Source organism: Capsicum annuum, chromosome 11 (assembly GCF_002878395.1).
Source record: "Capsicum annuum cultivar UCD-10X-F1 chromosome 11, UCD10Xv1.1, whole genome shotgun sequence".
NCBI classification, from domain to species: Eukaryota; Viridiplantae; Streptophyta; class Magnoliopsida; order Solanales; family Solanaceae; genus Capsicum; species Capsicum annuum.
The window spans coordinates 2229976-2248002 of record NC_061121.1 but is presented as its reverse complement, the minus strand read 5'-3'; the positions used below and the strand labels follow the sequence as shown (position 1 = coordinate 2248002).

Genomic DNA, 18027 nt, shown 5'->3' with positions numbered 1-18027 from the left:
TCGAGTGGTGAAAGTGAGGTGCAACTAGTTGCAATCATACCTTATGAACATCAAAATTATAGCAACTGAGTGGGAAAAATTGAACATTTCTTAATTAATTATTAATTAATATATACACTTCGAGATCGAAGAAGGTAGATTTAAGAAAAATAAAAAAATACAAGTAGAATCAAATCTCACGTTTTTATTGTTAAAATAAAATCGAAATAGTGGAAAAATGGTCCAACAAACACATTGAAAGTCATAAAGAATGTGAATTGACTATTCACTTGTCGGCTCATGGCTTGTTTGGATAGCTATTATCCATTGTATTATATTGTATTGTTAATTAAAATATTATTGTGTTTAATTAAAATATTGACTATTCTTGCATGTATGCTTCTGTTTTGCTATTTATTCTCATGTTTTTCTTTATTGTTATTTTTTTCTTTTAATTATATCATTTTAATTGATTTTATTTGAGCCAAAGGTATTTCATAAATAAACTCTCTACCTTCAGTTTACGCTATCTAAACCTCACTATGTGCGATTTTCATTATATATGTTATTGCTATTTTGATTTAAGTAATCTTTCTTACTTTTATATGATATCATTAAATCTATTGTTACCTTATTATTATTATTATTATTATATTTTATCTTTATTTATTATTTCATAATTATATTTATTCATCACACTATGTAATATAATGATGAAAAATGTATAAGCATTCAAAGTTATACTTATTAAAATATAGTACTCCCTCCATCCAAAAATTGTCAGTTAGTTTGACTAATTTTTAAAATAACTGACTAATTTTTAAAATTTAAATTAGAATAGATTAATTTAATATTTTAAAATTAACATTAAAATTTAGATATTTAAAAATTATACAAAGATATTATAAATTTTAATTTTTCTCATATCAATATAATTAAAAAAATACAACTTATTAAAATATTAATTAAAGTTCATATAATTTAACTCATAAGAAAAATTGTGACAACTAAAAGTAAACGAAGGGAATTTACCAAATGAAACAATTAACAACGATCCAAACAGAGTGTTAGTGACACTTCTTTTTTTCTTTCTTTAAAATGATTCATTATTTCCACTTTCTCTATGATCAGAGTCCCAAAATGGACTTTGCATTAGCTTCAACTTTACCACCAGAATCTTCATTTTTTCACCAGAAAATAAATCAACCCATTATTCTCAATCATAAATGGAAATGGAATACACAAATTCCAACTTCAGATATTAAGAGTAGAACAATTACAATGGCATTAAAGAAGACAAAAATAGAAGGAATAAGTGAAGCTCTTAATGAAATTGCTTCACAAAATATGGATCATGCTCCTGCTAGAAGAAGAGTTAGATCAGCTTTTGTTAATGTTCAACAACAACTTGATCATGTCTTGTTTAAGGTTTGGGTGTTTTCTCTTAATCTTGTTTAAATTAATTTACGTGACACTTCCAAATTTCGAGATTTGGATAAGCACGTCTTTGACATTGTTTTATCTATCTTTTAAATATTTCGAAGGGTCAATTATCGTGACTTATACTACTTTTAAGATTATATGTTTGAATTCACTGTCAAAGTTTAATAGTTTGACTCTCGATGTTAGGATACTTTCTCCGTACAAATTTATGTGACACTTTTCAGATTACGTGACTTATAGTACTTATTAATCAATTTATGTGATGCCTTTTGGCTTTAGTCTTTCTTTGACCGTAATATGTATACATTTTGAGTGGTCAATTATGTGACTTATAGTACTTATTTAACCAATTTATGTGACACCATTCTGACTTAGTCTTTCTTTGATCAAAATTTTTTATATTATGAATATTTAATTATTGTAACTTACAGTACTTTGTTACGTATTTTTCAAATATGTATTGTCATATTTCAAAAGTTTAAACATTACATGATTTATGGTCAAAATTAATCAGTTTGACTCTCGAAGTTCGAAATGTACTACATAAATTTTTACTATGGCTCTAAAAAAGGCAAAATAGAAGGGGATTGTTATAAACGGATAGGAATAAACAATACCACAAGCAAAAGAAAAATAAGAAGAACAAATAGATTTACGTGAAAATCCTTGACGGAAAAAATCACGGGCAGAGGCAGAAGAAATTCACTATGAAGGAGAGGAATACAAGGTGGAGACGATAGTCTCAATTTCGTGTATATAAAACTGCCCGAAACAGTCCCTAAACGCACTTATATAATACGTGCGTACAAACAAATCTTAACTCCAAAAACTTACAGGTCCCGATCCCTCCGCTATCACCACAGACCCCACAAAAAATCACAAACATGGGTCACACCATGAATTTTTCAGGGCCGGATCAACAAAATTCGAGTCACAAACTCTAATAGGGATAGTGAAGCTTTAAATGAAATTACTTACCAAAAGTTGGATTATGCTCCTGCTTGAAGAAGAGTTAGATTAGCTTTTGTTAATGTTAAACAACAACTTAATCATATGCATATCTTGTTTAAGGTTTGGTGTTTTGTCTTAATCTTGTTTAAATTTGTGTACTTTCTCCGTACCAATTTATGTGACAGCTTTCGGATTTAGTCTTTCTTTGACCATACTTTTTATATATCGTGACTTATAATTTGTGTGACACTTTTCAGATTTAGTCTTTCTTTGACCGTAACTTTTTACGTTTTGAATGTTCGATGTGACTTATAGTACCTTTGAAGTAGTTTTAAAACATGTAAAGTTTTATTGCAAAATGTTTAAAGATTATGTGGCGTCAAAATTAAATTGTTTGACTCTTGAAATTCGAAATGTACCACATGGATTTTTATTATGGCTTTTAAAAAAAAAAGGCAAAAATAGAAGGGGTTAGTGAAGAGCTTTAAATGATATTACTTCACAAATTTTGGTCAACTTTTGTTAATGTTCAACAATAACTTGATTATGTCTTGTTTAAGGTCTGGAGTTTGTCTTAATCTTGTTAAAATATGTATATTTTTGTTTTCTTGGAGTTAAAGATTAGATTTTTAATGGTGATTTTGGTTACTAATTTGATTTTTTTCTTTTTGGTTGGTTGCTTTATGGGGTTTATGCAGATGGCTCCAGCTGATATCAGATTAGAGGAGGTATTTAACTTCATCAATTTATATAACTAAAGTATATCGATTTTTCGAGTTTCATAACTAAATATCATGTGCGCTAGTTTCGTACCTGAACTATCATGTGCGCTAGTTTCGTACCTGAACTATCATGTGCGCTAGTTTCATACTTGAACTATCACGTGTGCAAGTTTCATACATGAACTATCATTTGCGCTAGTTTCATACCTGAACTACCATGTGCTTCTACATGAGTTGCATAACTGAACTCTCATGTATGCGAGTTTCGTGCCTGAACCATCACCAAGTATTTTATCAAAACACACCTTACTATTAGTTGAACCCTTTTTCTACCTGACCGATAGTGATATTTTAGGTAGGAAAAGGGAATAACGGATAGTTGAGGTGTGTTTCGATAAATAGTTGGTGATAGGTCAGGTAAGAAACTCGCACAACTTATTGTTTAGATATGAAAATTGAAAACTCAGGATACTCTAGGTATGTTTTTGACCGTTAACTGTATTTGTAATATGGTTTAGTTTTGGTATTAGGGCTCTGTGTATGACTACTTTTGGTAGTTACTACAATTTACTTCTTGGCATGTATACAAGATTTTTACACACCTCGGCTAATTCCACGTGGTACCTGCTAGCTCCCACCAGCACAGGTAGCGGTAACGCTGTCCACTAAGGCTTGAACATATTTGAAGAACTAAGAAATCACCTAGTGGTCTGGTTTTCCAAATCTTGATTCGAGCTATGTGGTTCTGTTTTGATCCGTTGTAAAAAAGACAATGAAATTGATTAATTCATTATCACCTTAGATATGCTAATTTATCACCTTAATCATGTTTTATTTGTCTACAATGGAATGACGTCAATTTGAATGATGGATGAAGCAAAATTAGGAAAGCGGAAATGGGAGTTTTGTCGATTATGAAACAGTCGCTACTATCACGACTATGGAACCTTACTCTTTACTTGCATTTCCACTTTTACTGATCTTATTTGCTGAAAGCATTGTATGTCAAAAGGTATTTGGTAATCTTAGGATGAGTATTTGGGAGCACGTATTTTCTAATACTTTAGTTTCCATGTTTTTCGGTTGTTATTGCCCCATTTATTTACTGGTGTGTCCGGTGTCTTCCCTTCGGTGTATTATTGATAAGACTTTTACATACTTATCCAGAAAAAGAAGGTTAACAGTGCCTCAACAGAATTCAGAAGTACCGAAAAGGCTAAAACCCTGCCAGAAGTGTATAACTGAACTCCATTGGACTCGACAAGGCTTATATAATATATAGAAATGAACTATTCTTTTAGGATGATGAATATATATGGAGCATTGAGTTGTGAACTGTTAATTGTTCTTGTTAGTTACATTTGTCTGTTTGATGGAAAGTTATCGGCTTTTTTGTTGTTCTTTCTCATTAATTTTTGTATCATACTATTCCGGAATGGGATTTGCATATCTTCAAATTTGAGTAATTGCATGTGTACATTGTGTAGTGGTATGAAACAAATTCGAAAGGCCAACAGATTTTCTGTAAAAGTTGGCTGCCAAAGCCGGGCATACGAATTAAAGGTGGTTTGTGCTTCAGTCACGGATATGGTGATACTTGCACTTTCTTCTTCGAAGGTTTGTTATTATCTCTTTATCAACAGAGCCTATCGATTTCTGGTTTATTATTATTATTTTGTTCCCGTTTATATTTTTTTTTTTATGATATGATATGTTCAGGTATCGCAAAGCATATAGCTGCCGCTGGCTACGCCGTCTATGCTATTGATCATCCCGGTTTTGGTCTCTCTGATGGTTTGCATGGATATATTCCTGAATTTGATGGTATAGTTGACAATGTCAACGAACGGTATCTGAAGATTAAAGGTAAGTTGCAGTGAGTTTTTGCTTTGTCTTAATTTTTATTTTCTATGCCTTGTTTACCTATGTACTGTCTTTTTCAAACTGCCTTGTTATGTTTTTCTTGAGCCGAGGGTCTTTTGGAACAGCCTTTCTATCTCCATGAGGTAGGGGTAAGGTCCTCATATACTCTACCCTCCCCAGAACCCACCGGTGGAAATACACTAGGTATGTTGTAGTGTGCTTCTAAACATTCGGACAATGCGGAAAGCAAAATCCATTAAAACCCAATTGGAGTACGTTCACAGCTTTTCTAATTTCTGGTAGAGCATGCTTCTCCTGTTGTGACAATTTAACGATTTCTCTTGTAATGGACCGACCAGGTAGGCCAGAAGTTCGAGGGCTTCCCCACTTTATATTTGGACAGTCCATGGGAGGTGCGATTGCTCTGAAAGCTCTTCTTAAGGAACCACGTGAATGGGATGGAATCGTCCTTGTTGCGCCAATGTGTAAAGTAATATTATCTTTCGCTAGACTAGCTTACTTCTTTTATTATCGTAGTTTCTCACTTTCTTGAGCACGTCTATTTTGAGCTGAATCAATGCATTTATCATTTTCTTCAGTATCACCTAAAAGTTCAGAATTTCTTAATTTCTCTACATCAAACTAAAATATGTAGAAACGATCCCCTCGACGAGTTCCGTATCTTTACACTTCAAGTTTATTCAACGGTTTCAACGAGTGCAGAGGTTTCAGTTTTGCTTGTTGATCATTCATCTTAAAACCGCTACCTAGTATTACATTTCACTTTCGCCTTCCATTTGAACCTTAGGTACTTCAGTTTTCGCCTCATTATGTTGACCGTTCATGATGTTGTCACCAGAAAAAAGATGTCTGTTTTCAATGCAAAAGCTCGGTTTGGTTCGCTGTCGTTGAATGATACTAAAACGCTCGTTTTCTTTATAAAGGCACTCATTTTGATTCATTGCTCTGTGCTGTAAATATATTTTAGCTTTCTGAGGAATGATACTCGTACTAATCTCCGTGCAGTCTGACTTTCTTTCTCCCTCTTCATTTTACCCCCATCTTATATGTACTTAACATGCGGTGAACTAGAAGAACAGTTACCGTAAAAACTTGGTTCCAAGTCGATGCACGCTTCTCATTTCAGGCACAATTTATATAAATCTGAAACTAATAGTCTGTTCTAAGAAGCAATACTATCATTTCGAATTGTATTTAAGAATGAAGTTGAATAATCAGGTTTGGATGATTTACCGTAGAAAGAAATTATCTGCTTGTCGAATTTTTCATATCATGTTTGTGGAATTTGAATTTTCTTAATGAAAGAATTTCTCTGACCCTCCGGTGCTTGCTAAGATTGCAGAAGACATGACGCCGCCGGTTCCACTTCAGAAAGTCTTGATTTTCTTGTCTAACATTATGCCACAAGCAAAGATAGTCCCTACGAAAGATTTGGCGGAATTGGCAATCAGGGAATTCAAGAAAAGGAAAATGGTAATATCTCTATTTACTCTCTTATGTTATGTAAAGTAGATTAATAGCCAAATGACGACGACTCTAAATTTAAAGAAATCTATTTGCCCAAGGCCATGACAAGAACATATGATAGCCTCAACCTATGTTGCTCGGCCTCTTAAAAGATATCAATGGGTGCATGTCGGATACTCCAAAAGTAGTGCCTGTGTGGAGGATTCGACACCGGCGTGACAACCTTTTTGGAGAGTCCGAGAACCTATAGGCCTCAACCCTCTCTAGTCTGTGGTGTGAACCCTTCAAAGATAGAAACTTTTGTCCTCTTTCAAGCCCCGTCTCGTTCCCTTGTTGAGATATTTGATATAGCTCTTTATGCGTTTGTGGACTCCTATACTCTGTATAAACCCGTTCACTAGCATTTTTTTCCCGGAATACCCCTTACGTCCCTCGGCATGATAGGCTAATCCGTATCATCTGATGAGGTCACGGGTTCGAGTTGTGGAAACTGTCTCTTGCAAAAATGCAGGGTAAGACTAAGTACAAAAGATCCTTGTGGTCGAGCCCTTCCATGGACTCCACACATAGCGGAAGCTTAGTGCACCGAGCCCTTATATGCGCATTGATGCTCAGTTTGATGTCTTCCTGAAACTAGTTCACTTGTCTCTTTCGTTGATAGGCTCCATACAATGTTATCTCTTACTCCGATAAAACACGCGTGAGAACTGCTGTGGAACTCTTAAATGCTACAAAATACATAGAATCACAAGTGGAAAAGGTCAGTAACATATCCACGTTTATTGACGAAACACTATCATGTTTTCCGGCTTTGTCCGATGGAACTAACCGTTTGTATGTATGTGCAATGCTTGCAGGTGGCATCGCCGATGCTCATTCTTCATGGAGCTGCCGATAAAGTGACAGACCCTCGCGTGAGTCAGTATCTGTACGACAAGTCTTCCAGCAGTGACAAAACTCTTAAGCTCTATGAAGGAGGCTATCACTGCATTCTTGAAGGTGAACCTGACGACCGAATTCTTACTGTACTCAGTGACATTATCTCATGGCTTGATTCGCGGTGCTCTTCCAAATAGGCTTCGGTTTTAAAAAGGTCTGCATACTGTCTACACTCCCCGGACCCCACTAGTGGGATTACACTGGGCACGTTGTTGTTTGAAACCAACACCATTCATCTAGTTTAGTAAATTCTATTTTAGGCAATAAAACCAAATTCATTATGGGATATAGGCAAATGGCAATTTTTGTAACTGCTATTATTACTGATATTAAAACTGCTCTATTATTACTCCATGAAACCATAGAAACTAGTATGTACATTTGCCAAAATCTCATGTACAATTCATTGTTGATTCACTTACTTTCTTCTCTTGTGAGCTTTATTGTTTATACACTCTGAAAATGCTGCCGTGCTCGAATTAGATCTTCCAAAAAATGCACTACTTTTGAAGGATCAGACACATCCATCGGTATTCTTAAAGAGTTCGAGACATGGGAGTGAGTCTCATGTTGGAGCTCTGGTAACGCAAGTGCAAATACAAGACGATTTGCTATTTCTCAAGAATTATGCATAGACTCAAAGTATGACGGAGGGTGAAACTGAGCGATTGAGAAAAAGATACTCATCAAACAAAAAACATTCACTAAAAATGTACCATCTTTATGCTACATAGACAAAACACCACCAAAAAATTTCATTGGGGAAAGATGGTAGTATAGTATAATGTGGTTGATAAGAGTGCAAATACAAGACGATTTGCTAATTAACAACAAGGGTATGCACATGCTCAAAGCATAACGACAGAGGGTAAAATTGACCGATTCAGAAAAAGATACTCATGAAACAAAACACATTCACTAAAAATGTACCAACTTTTTTGCTACATAGACAAAACACCACCAAAAAATTTCATTGGAGAAAGATAGTGGTCATAGTACATAGTATATTGAAGTTGATAGGTACATTTCAATGAGACAATGGAAAGCTTGAGATAAGTATAGTGTATAGAAGGGCCATTTGGATTTTCATAATCTTGAGCATGCCTTTCATTGACATGATATCACTTATGACAAAACATGGTTGTGTGTAAGGCTAAATTTTGTCTATATTGTCTTCAAGGTATAAATGTCTTCTTCTTTAATTTTGTACACCACCTTACATCGATCAAGACATCTTTTACTTTGACACTAGCTAGCTACAACATGCACACATAGGCGGAACCAGGATTTCTGCCGAGGGGGTTCAAAATCTAAAGAAAAACTCACCAAATGGGGTTCAACATCTACAATATATAAATAAAAATCATTTTAAATCATGTATTGATAGTATAATTTTTCATCGAAGGGGTTCAGACGAACCCCCTATTACTAGGTTGGCTCCGCCTCTGCATGCACAAAAAGGACATCTATATATCTATTGTACTATTACAATTTACAGGAGTGGAGATACAGTTCTGCTTACGGGTGGGTCGGGGCAGAGCCAGGAATTTAGGCGAAGGATGTGCAGATTTTCATTTCAGTTGTGTTAAGGGTGAGTAAAACTAAATCTATAGTACTCGTAACAGCTAATAAGTAACATTTAACTTTTGTATGCCACATATATAATTTTCTCGCGAAAGGTATGCACTGCTGGACCACCCTTTGCCCCAGGTGGCTCCACCCATGCGGGAGGGCAGGAGTAGGAAGTGTTAAGTATTGGTTCGGTTAAACCCAGTGACTTTAGTCCAAACCCTGTATATGTCAAGATTTCTGCTAAATATACACGCACAAATATTAAATTTCGAACTCATTTGTTAGCACTAGCTTTATGTTGTCCTATTTAATCATGAATCCATGAAGTTTAAAATCCTGAAGAACCCAAGTAACTTTAGCCCAAAACCTATTTTGTGCTTTAAAAATACACTAAACATATATAAATAATTTATTCAAAACACACGAAATCACATTTCTAAAATTCAAATTTATAAATTCAAAATCCTAGCTTTACCTGACGTTGTACAAAAAGGACATATATCTACTGCATTATATATATTTCACGTTTATTTCACTCTCAATTACCTCTTCCACCCCCTCAATGTTTTAACTATCTTATGTATATTAGTACCATATGTTATATACTACCACGCATGCGCACCTGTTTCAAGTACAAATGTACAATATATAATGTTATTCAACATTAAAAGTAAATAATTTTGAAGTATATTAAAATTAATTTGTGGTCTGTATGTATGATTCATGAGTGTATCTTTCAACATCCAGTGAATAAAATTCTACACATGATTTATGTTGAACTGTGTAATCATCTAAAAATTCAAATTATTAGAGATCCACGATGTACTTTTATTTAGTTAGTTATTACTTAAAACGTTACCTTACGCGCTGGCTAGGTTCTTTTCTTACGCAAGGATATACGTAGAAACTTTTTTTATCTTTCGGATTAAGGGGGATGGTTTCCTTTGTCTTGAGCTGTGGGTCTATTGAAAATAGCCTTTCTACTTCTTCAGAGGTGGTAGTATGGACTGCGTACATTTTACCCTTCCCAAACCTCACTATGTAAAACTACACTAAATTTATTGTTGTTGTTGGCAGGGGCGGAGCTAGCCTATTAAAAGGGGGTTCGGACGAACCCTTTCGAGGGAAAATTTATTATTAATACAAGGTTAAAATGATTTTTATTTATATATTATACATGTTGAACCCCCTTCAGTGAGTTTTTCTTCAGATTTTGAACCCCCGACCAGAAATCCTAGCTCCGCCTCTGGTTGTTGGATTAAGGGGGCTGGTGATGAGACTTGAATTTAGGACTTTTGCCTACTTTTATATCATGTGAAACAGCAAAAGAATCTGAACATTCAACTCAAAATTATAATATCTCAAAGAACATGAAGTATTAGTATTTCGTCTATGGATTGATGGGTGGGTGCGGACGTCCAAATGGGGTTTTGAGTGAAACTTCTTGGGCACACCCCTGATGATCTATTAAATGGATTGTGTCGGTTTAGAGGGGCGGGAGAAGGTTTTTTAAAACATATGAGCAAAACACTAAAAATAGTGGATTTTTGTGATTTTTTTTCCGAGTGCTAGCGGATTGATGGGTGGGCGTTGGCGTCCGAATGAGTTTTGGCAAAAACATCTTAGGTGCACCCCTAACGATCTATTAAATGGATTGTGTTTGCTTTGAGGGGCAGACAAAGGTTTTTAAGATATATGAACAAAATATTAAAAATTGTGATTTTCCGTGTGTGTTAGCCTATGAATTGATGGGTGGGTGTGGACGTCAGAATGGGCTTTGGGCGAAACTTTTTGGGCGCACCCCTGACAACCTATTATATGGATTGTGTTGGTTTGAAGGGGAGGACGGAGGTTTTTTTTTCAAGACATACGAGCGAAATACTAAAAATTGAAGATTTTTGCGATTTTTCATGTGTTTTAGCCTAGAGATTGATGGGTAGGTAGTGGCATCAAAATGGATTTTGGGTGAAACTTCTTGGTCGTGACGCTGACGACCAATTAAATCGATCGTTTTGGTTTGGAGGGTGGACATAGGTATTTTTAAAGACATGAGCGAAATACTAAAGATTTAATATTTCTTGCTATTTTTCATGTATGTTAGCTTATGGATTGATGGGTATGTGTCGGTGTCCGAATGGATTTTGGTTAAAACTTTTTGGGTGAGCCCCTAACGACCTATTAAAAGGACCGTGATGGTTTGGAGGGGTGGATGGAGGTTTTCTTAAAGACATATGAATGAAATATCAAAAATTGAGAATTTTTTTTGACTTTTCGTGTGTGTTAGCCTATGGATAGATAGGTGGGTGTGGGTGTCCGAATGAGCTTTGGGTGAACTTCTTGGGCGCGTCCCTGACGACCTATTAAATGGATTGTGTTTGTTTGGAGAAGCGGGCAGAGTTTTTTTTTTTAAGACATGAGCGAAATACTAAAAATTGAGAATTTTTTCTATGTTTTAGCATATGGATTGATGAGTAGATGTGGACGTCCCAATGAATTTTGGGCGAAACTTCTTGGCGTGCCCTTGACAACCTATTAAGTGAATTGTTTTGGTTTGGAGGGACAGACATATGTTCTTTAAAGACATATGAGCGAAATACCAAAAATTGAGAATTTTTTGCTATTTTTTATGTGTGTTAGTCTATGAATTGATGGGCGTGTGTGAATGGATTTTGGGGGAAACATCTTGAGCGTGCCCCTGATGTCTTATTAAATGTACAACGCTGGTTTGGGTTGGAAGGGGGGGGGGGGGGGGTAATACATATGAGGGAAATTCTAAATATTGAAGAATTTTTGCAATTTTCTGTATGTGTTAGCCTATGCATTGATGGTTGAGTGCAGGTGTCCGAATGAATTTTGGACAAAACTTCTTTGGCGTGCTCCTAACGATCTATTAAATGGATCATGTTAGTTTGGAGGGGCAAGCGAAGATTTTATTAAAGACATATGAACAAAATATTAAAAATTGTGGATTTTTTTTATGATTTTTCATATGTGTTAGCCTATAGATTGATGGGTGGGTGTGGGCGTCAGAATGGATTTTGGGCGAAATTTCTTGGGTGTGCCCCTAACAACCTACTAAATGGATCGTATTGGTTTGGTGGGGCGGACAGAGGTTTTATTTAAGACACATGAGCGCAATATTAAAAATTGAGGATTTTTAACAATTTTTTGTGTGTGCCAATTTATGAATTGATGGATGGGTATGGGCGTCCGAATGAGTTTTGAACGAAACATCTTGGACGCAATTAACCATGATGACTTATTAAAAGAATAGTATTGTTTTGGGGGGCGGAAGAAGTTTTTTTTTAATTCATATGAGTGGAGTACTAAATATTGAGAATTTTTTGTGATTTTTCGTTTGTGTTAGCTTATGCATTGATGGGTGGGTGTTGGCGTACGAATAGTTTTTTGATGAAACTTCTTAGGCGCATCCGTGACGTTCTATTAAATGGATCGTTTTGGTTCGGAGGAGCGGACAAATACTTTTTAAAAGGCATATGAGCGAAATACTAAAATTGAGGATTTTTTGTGACATTCCGTGTGTGTTAGCCTATGAATTGATGGATAGGTGTGGGCGTCCGAATGAGTTTTGGGCGAAACTTCTTAGACATGCCCCTGACGACCTATTAAATGGATCGTTTTGATTTGGAGGAGCGAACGAAGATTCTTTTAAAGACATATAAGTGAAATATTAAAAGTTGAGGAGATATATAATTTGATTTTTTGTTTTTGATGAATTTGATGGCCTAAATTCAAAGAGAAGCCCATATAGATAGAACATGTAAGAACAAAAATACTTGTTTTTAAGCCATTATTTAATTTATATTTGATGTTAATTTATTTATTTATTTTCAAATTTTTTCTCTGTAAGAACAATTTCAAACATACACTTTTGTGTGAAATGTAGGCCTTGTGAAGGCTAACATCAGATATTTTTGTTTAAAGTTTGACATCGTTTGTCAAGATTAATTTCAGACATTTCTTTTTTACTGACGTTGTGACCTTGTCAATGCCAACTTCAGAGATATTTGATCGAAGACGGCCTTAACAAGATCAAATTTTCACATATTTTTGTCCAAAGTTATTTTAGCCTAAAATTAATTAAAAAAGGACAGTCCGGTGCACTAAAGTTACCGCTATGCACGATATTCGGGGAAGGGCCCCACCACAAAGGTGTATCGTACGCAGTCTTACCTTGCATTTCTATCACAGGCTGTTTTCAAGATTTGAACCCGTGACCTCTTGATCACATGACAACAACTTAACCAGTTACTCCAAGGCTTCCCTTCAATTGTATACAAGTTAAATTATGGCTATCAAGTGGGCCGGGCCAGGCCAATCCGGAACCAGCCCGTGTTATTTAACCGGGTTGAGGGTCGGGCCGGGGCCGGGCTGGGCCGGGTCCAACAGTAAAAAATCAAAACCACCCTAACCCGGCCCACTTAACCCAATCCGGTCAAACCCACCTAAACCCGATCAAACCTAATTAAAAACTGATCAAACCCGGTCAAAAATATAAAAAAAAAAAAAAAATTTCAATACACATTATATATACCCACCTATATACATTATAAATACGTTAAGCAATATATATACACTATATATATAGTATATACTACATTAGAATTTAAAAAAAATATACACATATACACAATTACATGTATATACGCACCATCCAAATATACATGTACTACTTTAAACTTTAAAGTTTAAATAAAATATACTACAATATATATATATAATTATATATATATATATACACATGTATACGTTAAATATACACGTCTATAGAAGATCTATTCACATATATACACTCTATTCTATGTATACGTTAAATAAACACGTCTATAGAAGATCTATTCACATATATACACTCTATTCTATGTATATGTAATACTTTAAATGAGATATACTACAATATATATACATTACAATATATATTTGTATAGTTATATACTAATTTATAAAATATATACATATGTATACGTTAAATATACACGTCTATAGAAGATCTATTCACATATATACACTCTATTCTATGTATATGTAATACTTTAAATGAAATATACTATAATATATATACATTACAATATATATTTGTATAGTTATATACTAATTTATACAAAAAAAAATTATTTAAAAAAAAAAAAGATTCCGGGCCGGGTTAACCGGACCCAAATTAAAAAAATAACCGGCCCGGGACCCAGAACCCTAAAGCCCTAAGGCTTACCCGGCCGGTTCCTTTAAGTGACCCGACCCACTTGACAGGTTTGAGTTAAATCACATAGTAATTAAAATCAAACAAGATGCCAGTCAAATATTTACTGAAAATAGTTAAACAAGACCCTAGCACATATCACTATCAAGAGTAGGCATGCAAGTATATGATAAAGTTTAGATAAATATTGTTTTAGGTACATGCAAGCTAGTTAACATTAATGGAGTAAAAGTTTATCATGTTGATAAAATCACATGTACCCTTCAAGAAAGTGATTAAAATAAATGAAAGTTATCATCAATTCCAATGCAAAATTCAAAAAAAGAAACTATAGCACTAACAAAATTTTACTACTCTTGGATAACCATATTGAAATTGTGTCTTTTAGTTGTTATAAAACAATTATTTGATATACATGATATTTGGACAAGAATGACTAGTAGTTCGAGGGCAATAATACTAGCTATACTTTATGTTAAGCCAAGAAAACTCTAAGGTAACGTCCCTCTCCTAACCAAATGACAAATACCATTTCCACCTGTCCATTACTTTCTTTTACTGGTCCGATTAATTCATATTCACGTTGTGTAACGTTCATATAAAGGGAGAAGCGCTTCCTATCAGCAAAGACGAGTCGAGTATGTAATAAGGGTTCGCTGAAATCAAGTATGTAATTGCAGCTCGAACCCTGTATAGTGGCGGAGTACTCAGGATTTAGGGGTCGTGGGTGCTCGGGAGGTTCGAACATGTATGTTGATGCCTGAAGTTTTAAGGTTCTGCTTGGAAACTAAAACACTCAGCTATCTTCTTGGTTTACGAGGTGCTTTTCCAAGCCTTATACCAATTTTATTTACTATTTTTTATATAATTATACCTAGTTTCCTTCGAATTTAACGCACCAAAAAAAAGGTCATAGATACGCCCCTGACCCGGTATATCATGTCAAATAATATACTGAGAGTCGGTATAGATAATAAATTTCGAACACAGTTATTTTTCTTTATAACTGTAGTATTCAGATTAGTTTGGGTTCAACTCGACTAATTTCACGAGTTAGGTACTTGCTACCTCCCCTACTAGCACATATATCAGAAATCTCTATAGATCCATCAAGATTTCGACTAATTAGTGGAAAGAGATCATCTAGTATTTTTAACTCCTGTCAAGATTTGAATTGAACATGCGACGGTCTCATGATTCTCACTTCACTGACCACTAGACTATATACACACCCAAAATATATAAAATGTACAATTACAAAATCAACTCAATCGAACGCACAATGTTCAAACCCTAAATCCACCTCTATCCATACCAAGATAAATTTCTCCATCTTTATTCGCGAAGCTCGAACCTAGATATCCATCCCACTACACATCCTCGCAGTAGCGCGACACATACTATGAAGGATAGTCGGTTGAATACACTTTGCCATAAATTTATACGTACATATAAAGACATACGTATTTAAATAAAATTTCTGATTCCGTTGCTGATGACGTAGTTAAGTGGTCCCTATTTTCACACACATATACTCCTCTTTAAAAAGTCACGAGAGCCCCAAGATCTGCATATGTATGTTCAATTTTATAGATAGATTTGGCAGAAAGAAAAAATTAAAAGAAACTGATAGAGAAAGCCCCACAAAACACACACACCTCAAACCTTTTTCTTCATCATCACTCAAAGTCTTCAAACTCAAACTCCAACTATAGCCTCTCTATACATTTTCAGTCCCAAACTGAAAGTCTTTTTAATTATTTGGCCAAATCTTCTTTACTCACTTGTAGTAATACTATTCCTCCCACATCATGTAGGGTTCACCCCACCTATGTTGCTCGGACACTTCAAATATGTTGTTGCATTCGTGCCGGATCCTTCGTAAATACGCTACTTTTGAAGGATTCAACGCGCACCACATGACATTTTCGAAGAGTCTGAGCAACTTAGCACCCCCACTATACTTCTTTCAATTTTTTATTTAATCTCTTTTTTGTTTCTTATTATTTTTTTTTAAAAATTTTTTTTTGTAGGAGTCCAGAAAGAAATCCCCTTGACCTCAACAACTTACCTGAAGATTCTTGTAGAGATGGTAAACAAGTTCTTGAAGGTAGCTCTTCATCTTCTGGTACAAATAATTACTACTATATCAACTTGTCTTTTATTTATTTTTATTTTATTTTATTTTTCTTGACCAAAAAAAAATAGAACTTTTTCCATATACAAAACCCCTTTGCCACATACAATTTTATGTTGAGAGGAAAAAAAAAGGATGAAAACCCCTTTGTCCATATCAACTTCTTTTCATTCTTTTTTGCTTTCTTGAAAAAGAAGACCTTTTTCTTTTCATGATATAATTTTTATCGAGAGTTCGATATTTACTTTATATACATAAAAAAAAAGTTTTTTCTTATCTTTTATATATAGTAAGATTTTTCGATGAAGGGGTTTATCTGAATCTCCTTCTAACCTGCATATAAACGCCTTTGCCACCTAAAAAGAAGATGATTAAAATTTTCAAAGATTTATTTTTCTTCAAATAATTAGTAGAGTCTAGACTACTCCATATCTCCTCCTTTTCTTGAAAAAGTGAATTTTTTCTCCACAAAAATCACTACAAGAGGCAAAACAACTTTTCAGTACAAGAAGCATGAGGAGAAAAGTCAGAAAACCCTCTGTCACCTAAAATTTAGTTAGAAAAAAAAAGGTTTTAATTCTTGATACAAAATGAAAACAAAAATCTCATGCAAACTATAGCTTTCTAGCTTATTTAATCTATTTGATACACTAGATATGATTTATTCCCATCTATCCAAGCGATAGAGTTATCTGGTACCTGATGCTGGTGGATGGTGACGTGTATCCCAAAATTAATCGAGGTGTGCGCAAGCTGACTCAGACACGATGATTATCAAGAAAAAAAAAATCTACTGATGCACCTCTTATTTATTTTTCATTTTTTTAGCAAGAAAGTATATAACTTTGGACATTTAGAACTCTTTTCTCCAAAAGATAGAATTTTACTTTTGAAAATGGTTCTATTTGATTCCTAGCTACCTATATATAGCAAAAACCCTAATACTAATTAAAGAAATTTATTTATTTTGTTGAAAATTATATATTCTTTTGATTGGTCTCATCAAGTAATTTTTATTTTTTTTTATTTTTTGCAGGAGGGTATAGAAAAAAGAAAAGTGGCAGTAAAGATGGAAAAGAAGATTGTGGTAAAGTCTATGAATGTAGGTTTTGTTCCCTTAAGTTCTGCAAATCTCAAGCACTTGGGGGACACATGAACCGCCATCGCCAAGGTTAGTCACTTGTCTTTTCACTGTCCGGTTATAAAAAACTGGACAGTGAAAATAATAGTTTTTATATAATATTAGTATCGAAAATGAGTTAGTTGTCTGCACGAGTCAACTTCTTATTCTAAGTTCTGTTGGATGATATGATGTTTTCGTTCATAAATATATAGGTCGACCGTACCAGTGATGGTTCTTAGAGATTCAATGTTAGGAAGTAGACAGTAAAAATAATAATTTTTTTATTTTTATAAGATATTAGTGTCGAAAATGAGATAGTTGTTTGCAAGAGTCACCTTCTTTCTTATTCTAGGTTCTGTCGGATGATATGATGTTTTCGACTTTCGTTCAGAAATGTATAGGTTGATCGCACTTGTGATGGCTCTTAGAGATTCAATATGACGACCGTCCAATTCAACAGTTTCTTCTTATGATAGAAATTAGACGGTGAAAGTAATAATTTTTATATAATATTAATATAAAAAATGAGTTAGCTGTCTGTACGAGTCACCTTCTTATTCTAGGTTATGTTGGATGATATGATGTTTTCGTT

General features: G+C 34.4%; 2 protein-coding genes across 3 annotated transcripts in view; both read left to right on the top strand.

Annotated features, from left to right (window-relative positions):
- Positions 1-1049: 1049 nt before the first annotated feature.
- On the top strand, positions 1050-7806 carry LOC107848284 (caffeoylshikimate esterase). Its single transcript, XM_016693011.2, has 8 exons — positions 1050-1407; positions 3072-3101; positions 4583-4712; positions 4815-4961; positions 5318-5448; positions 6315-6452; positions 7108-7206; positions 7304-7806. The coding sequence occupies exons 1-8, from the start codon at positions 1078-1080 to the stop codon at positions 7520-7522; spliced, it is 1224 nt and encodes a 407-aa protein (XP_016548497.2). The 5' UTR covers positions 1050-1077; the 3' UTR covers positions 7523-7806.
- A 7927-nt stretch (positions 7807-15733) lies between these two features.
- The window catches only part of LOC107846856 (zinc finger protein JAGGED), a 7462-nt gene continuing 5168 nt past the window's right edge, over positions 15734-18027 (top strand). Inside the window, exons 1-3 of one of the 2 annotated variants that reach the window (XM_016691126.2) lie at positions 15734-15988; positions 16209-16303; positions 17349-17483. In XM_016691126.2, the coding sequence (XP_016546612.2) occupies positions 15987-15988; positions 16209-16303; positions 17349-17483 (232 nt within the window). In that variant the 5' untranslated portion in view covers positions 15734-15986. The remainder of the gene's footprint in view (positions 15989-16208; positions 16304-17348; positions 17484-18027) is intronic. The other variant, XM_016691127.2, reaches the window with a different exon arrangement.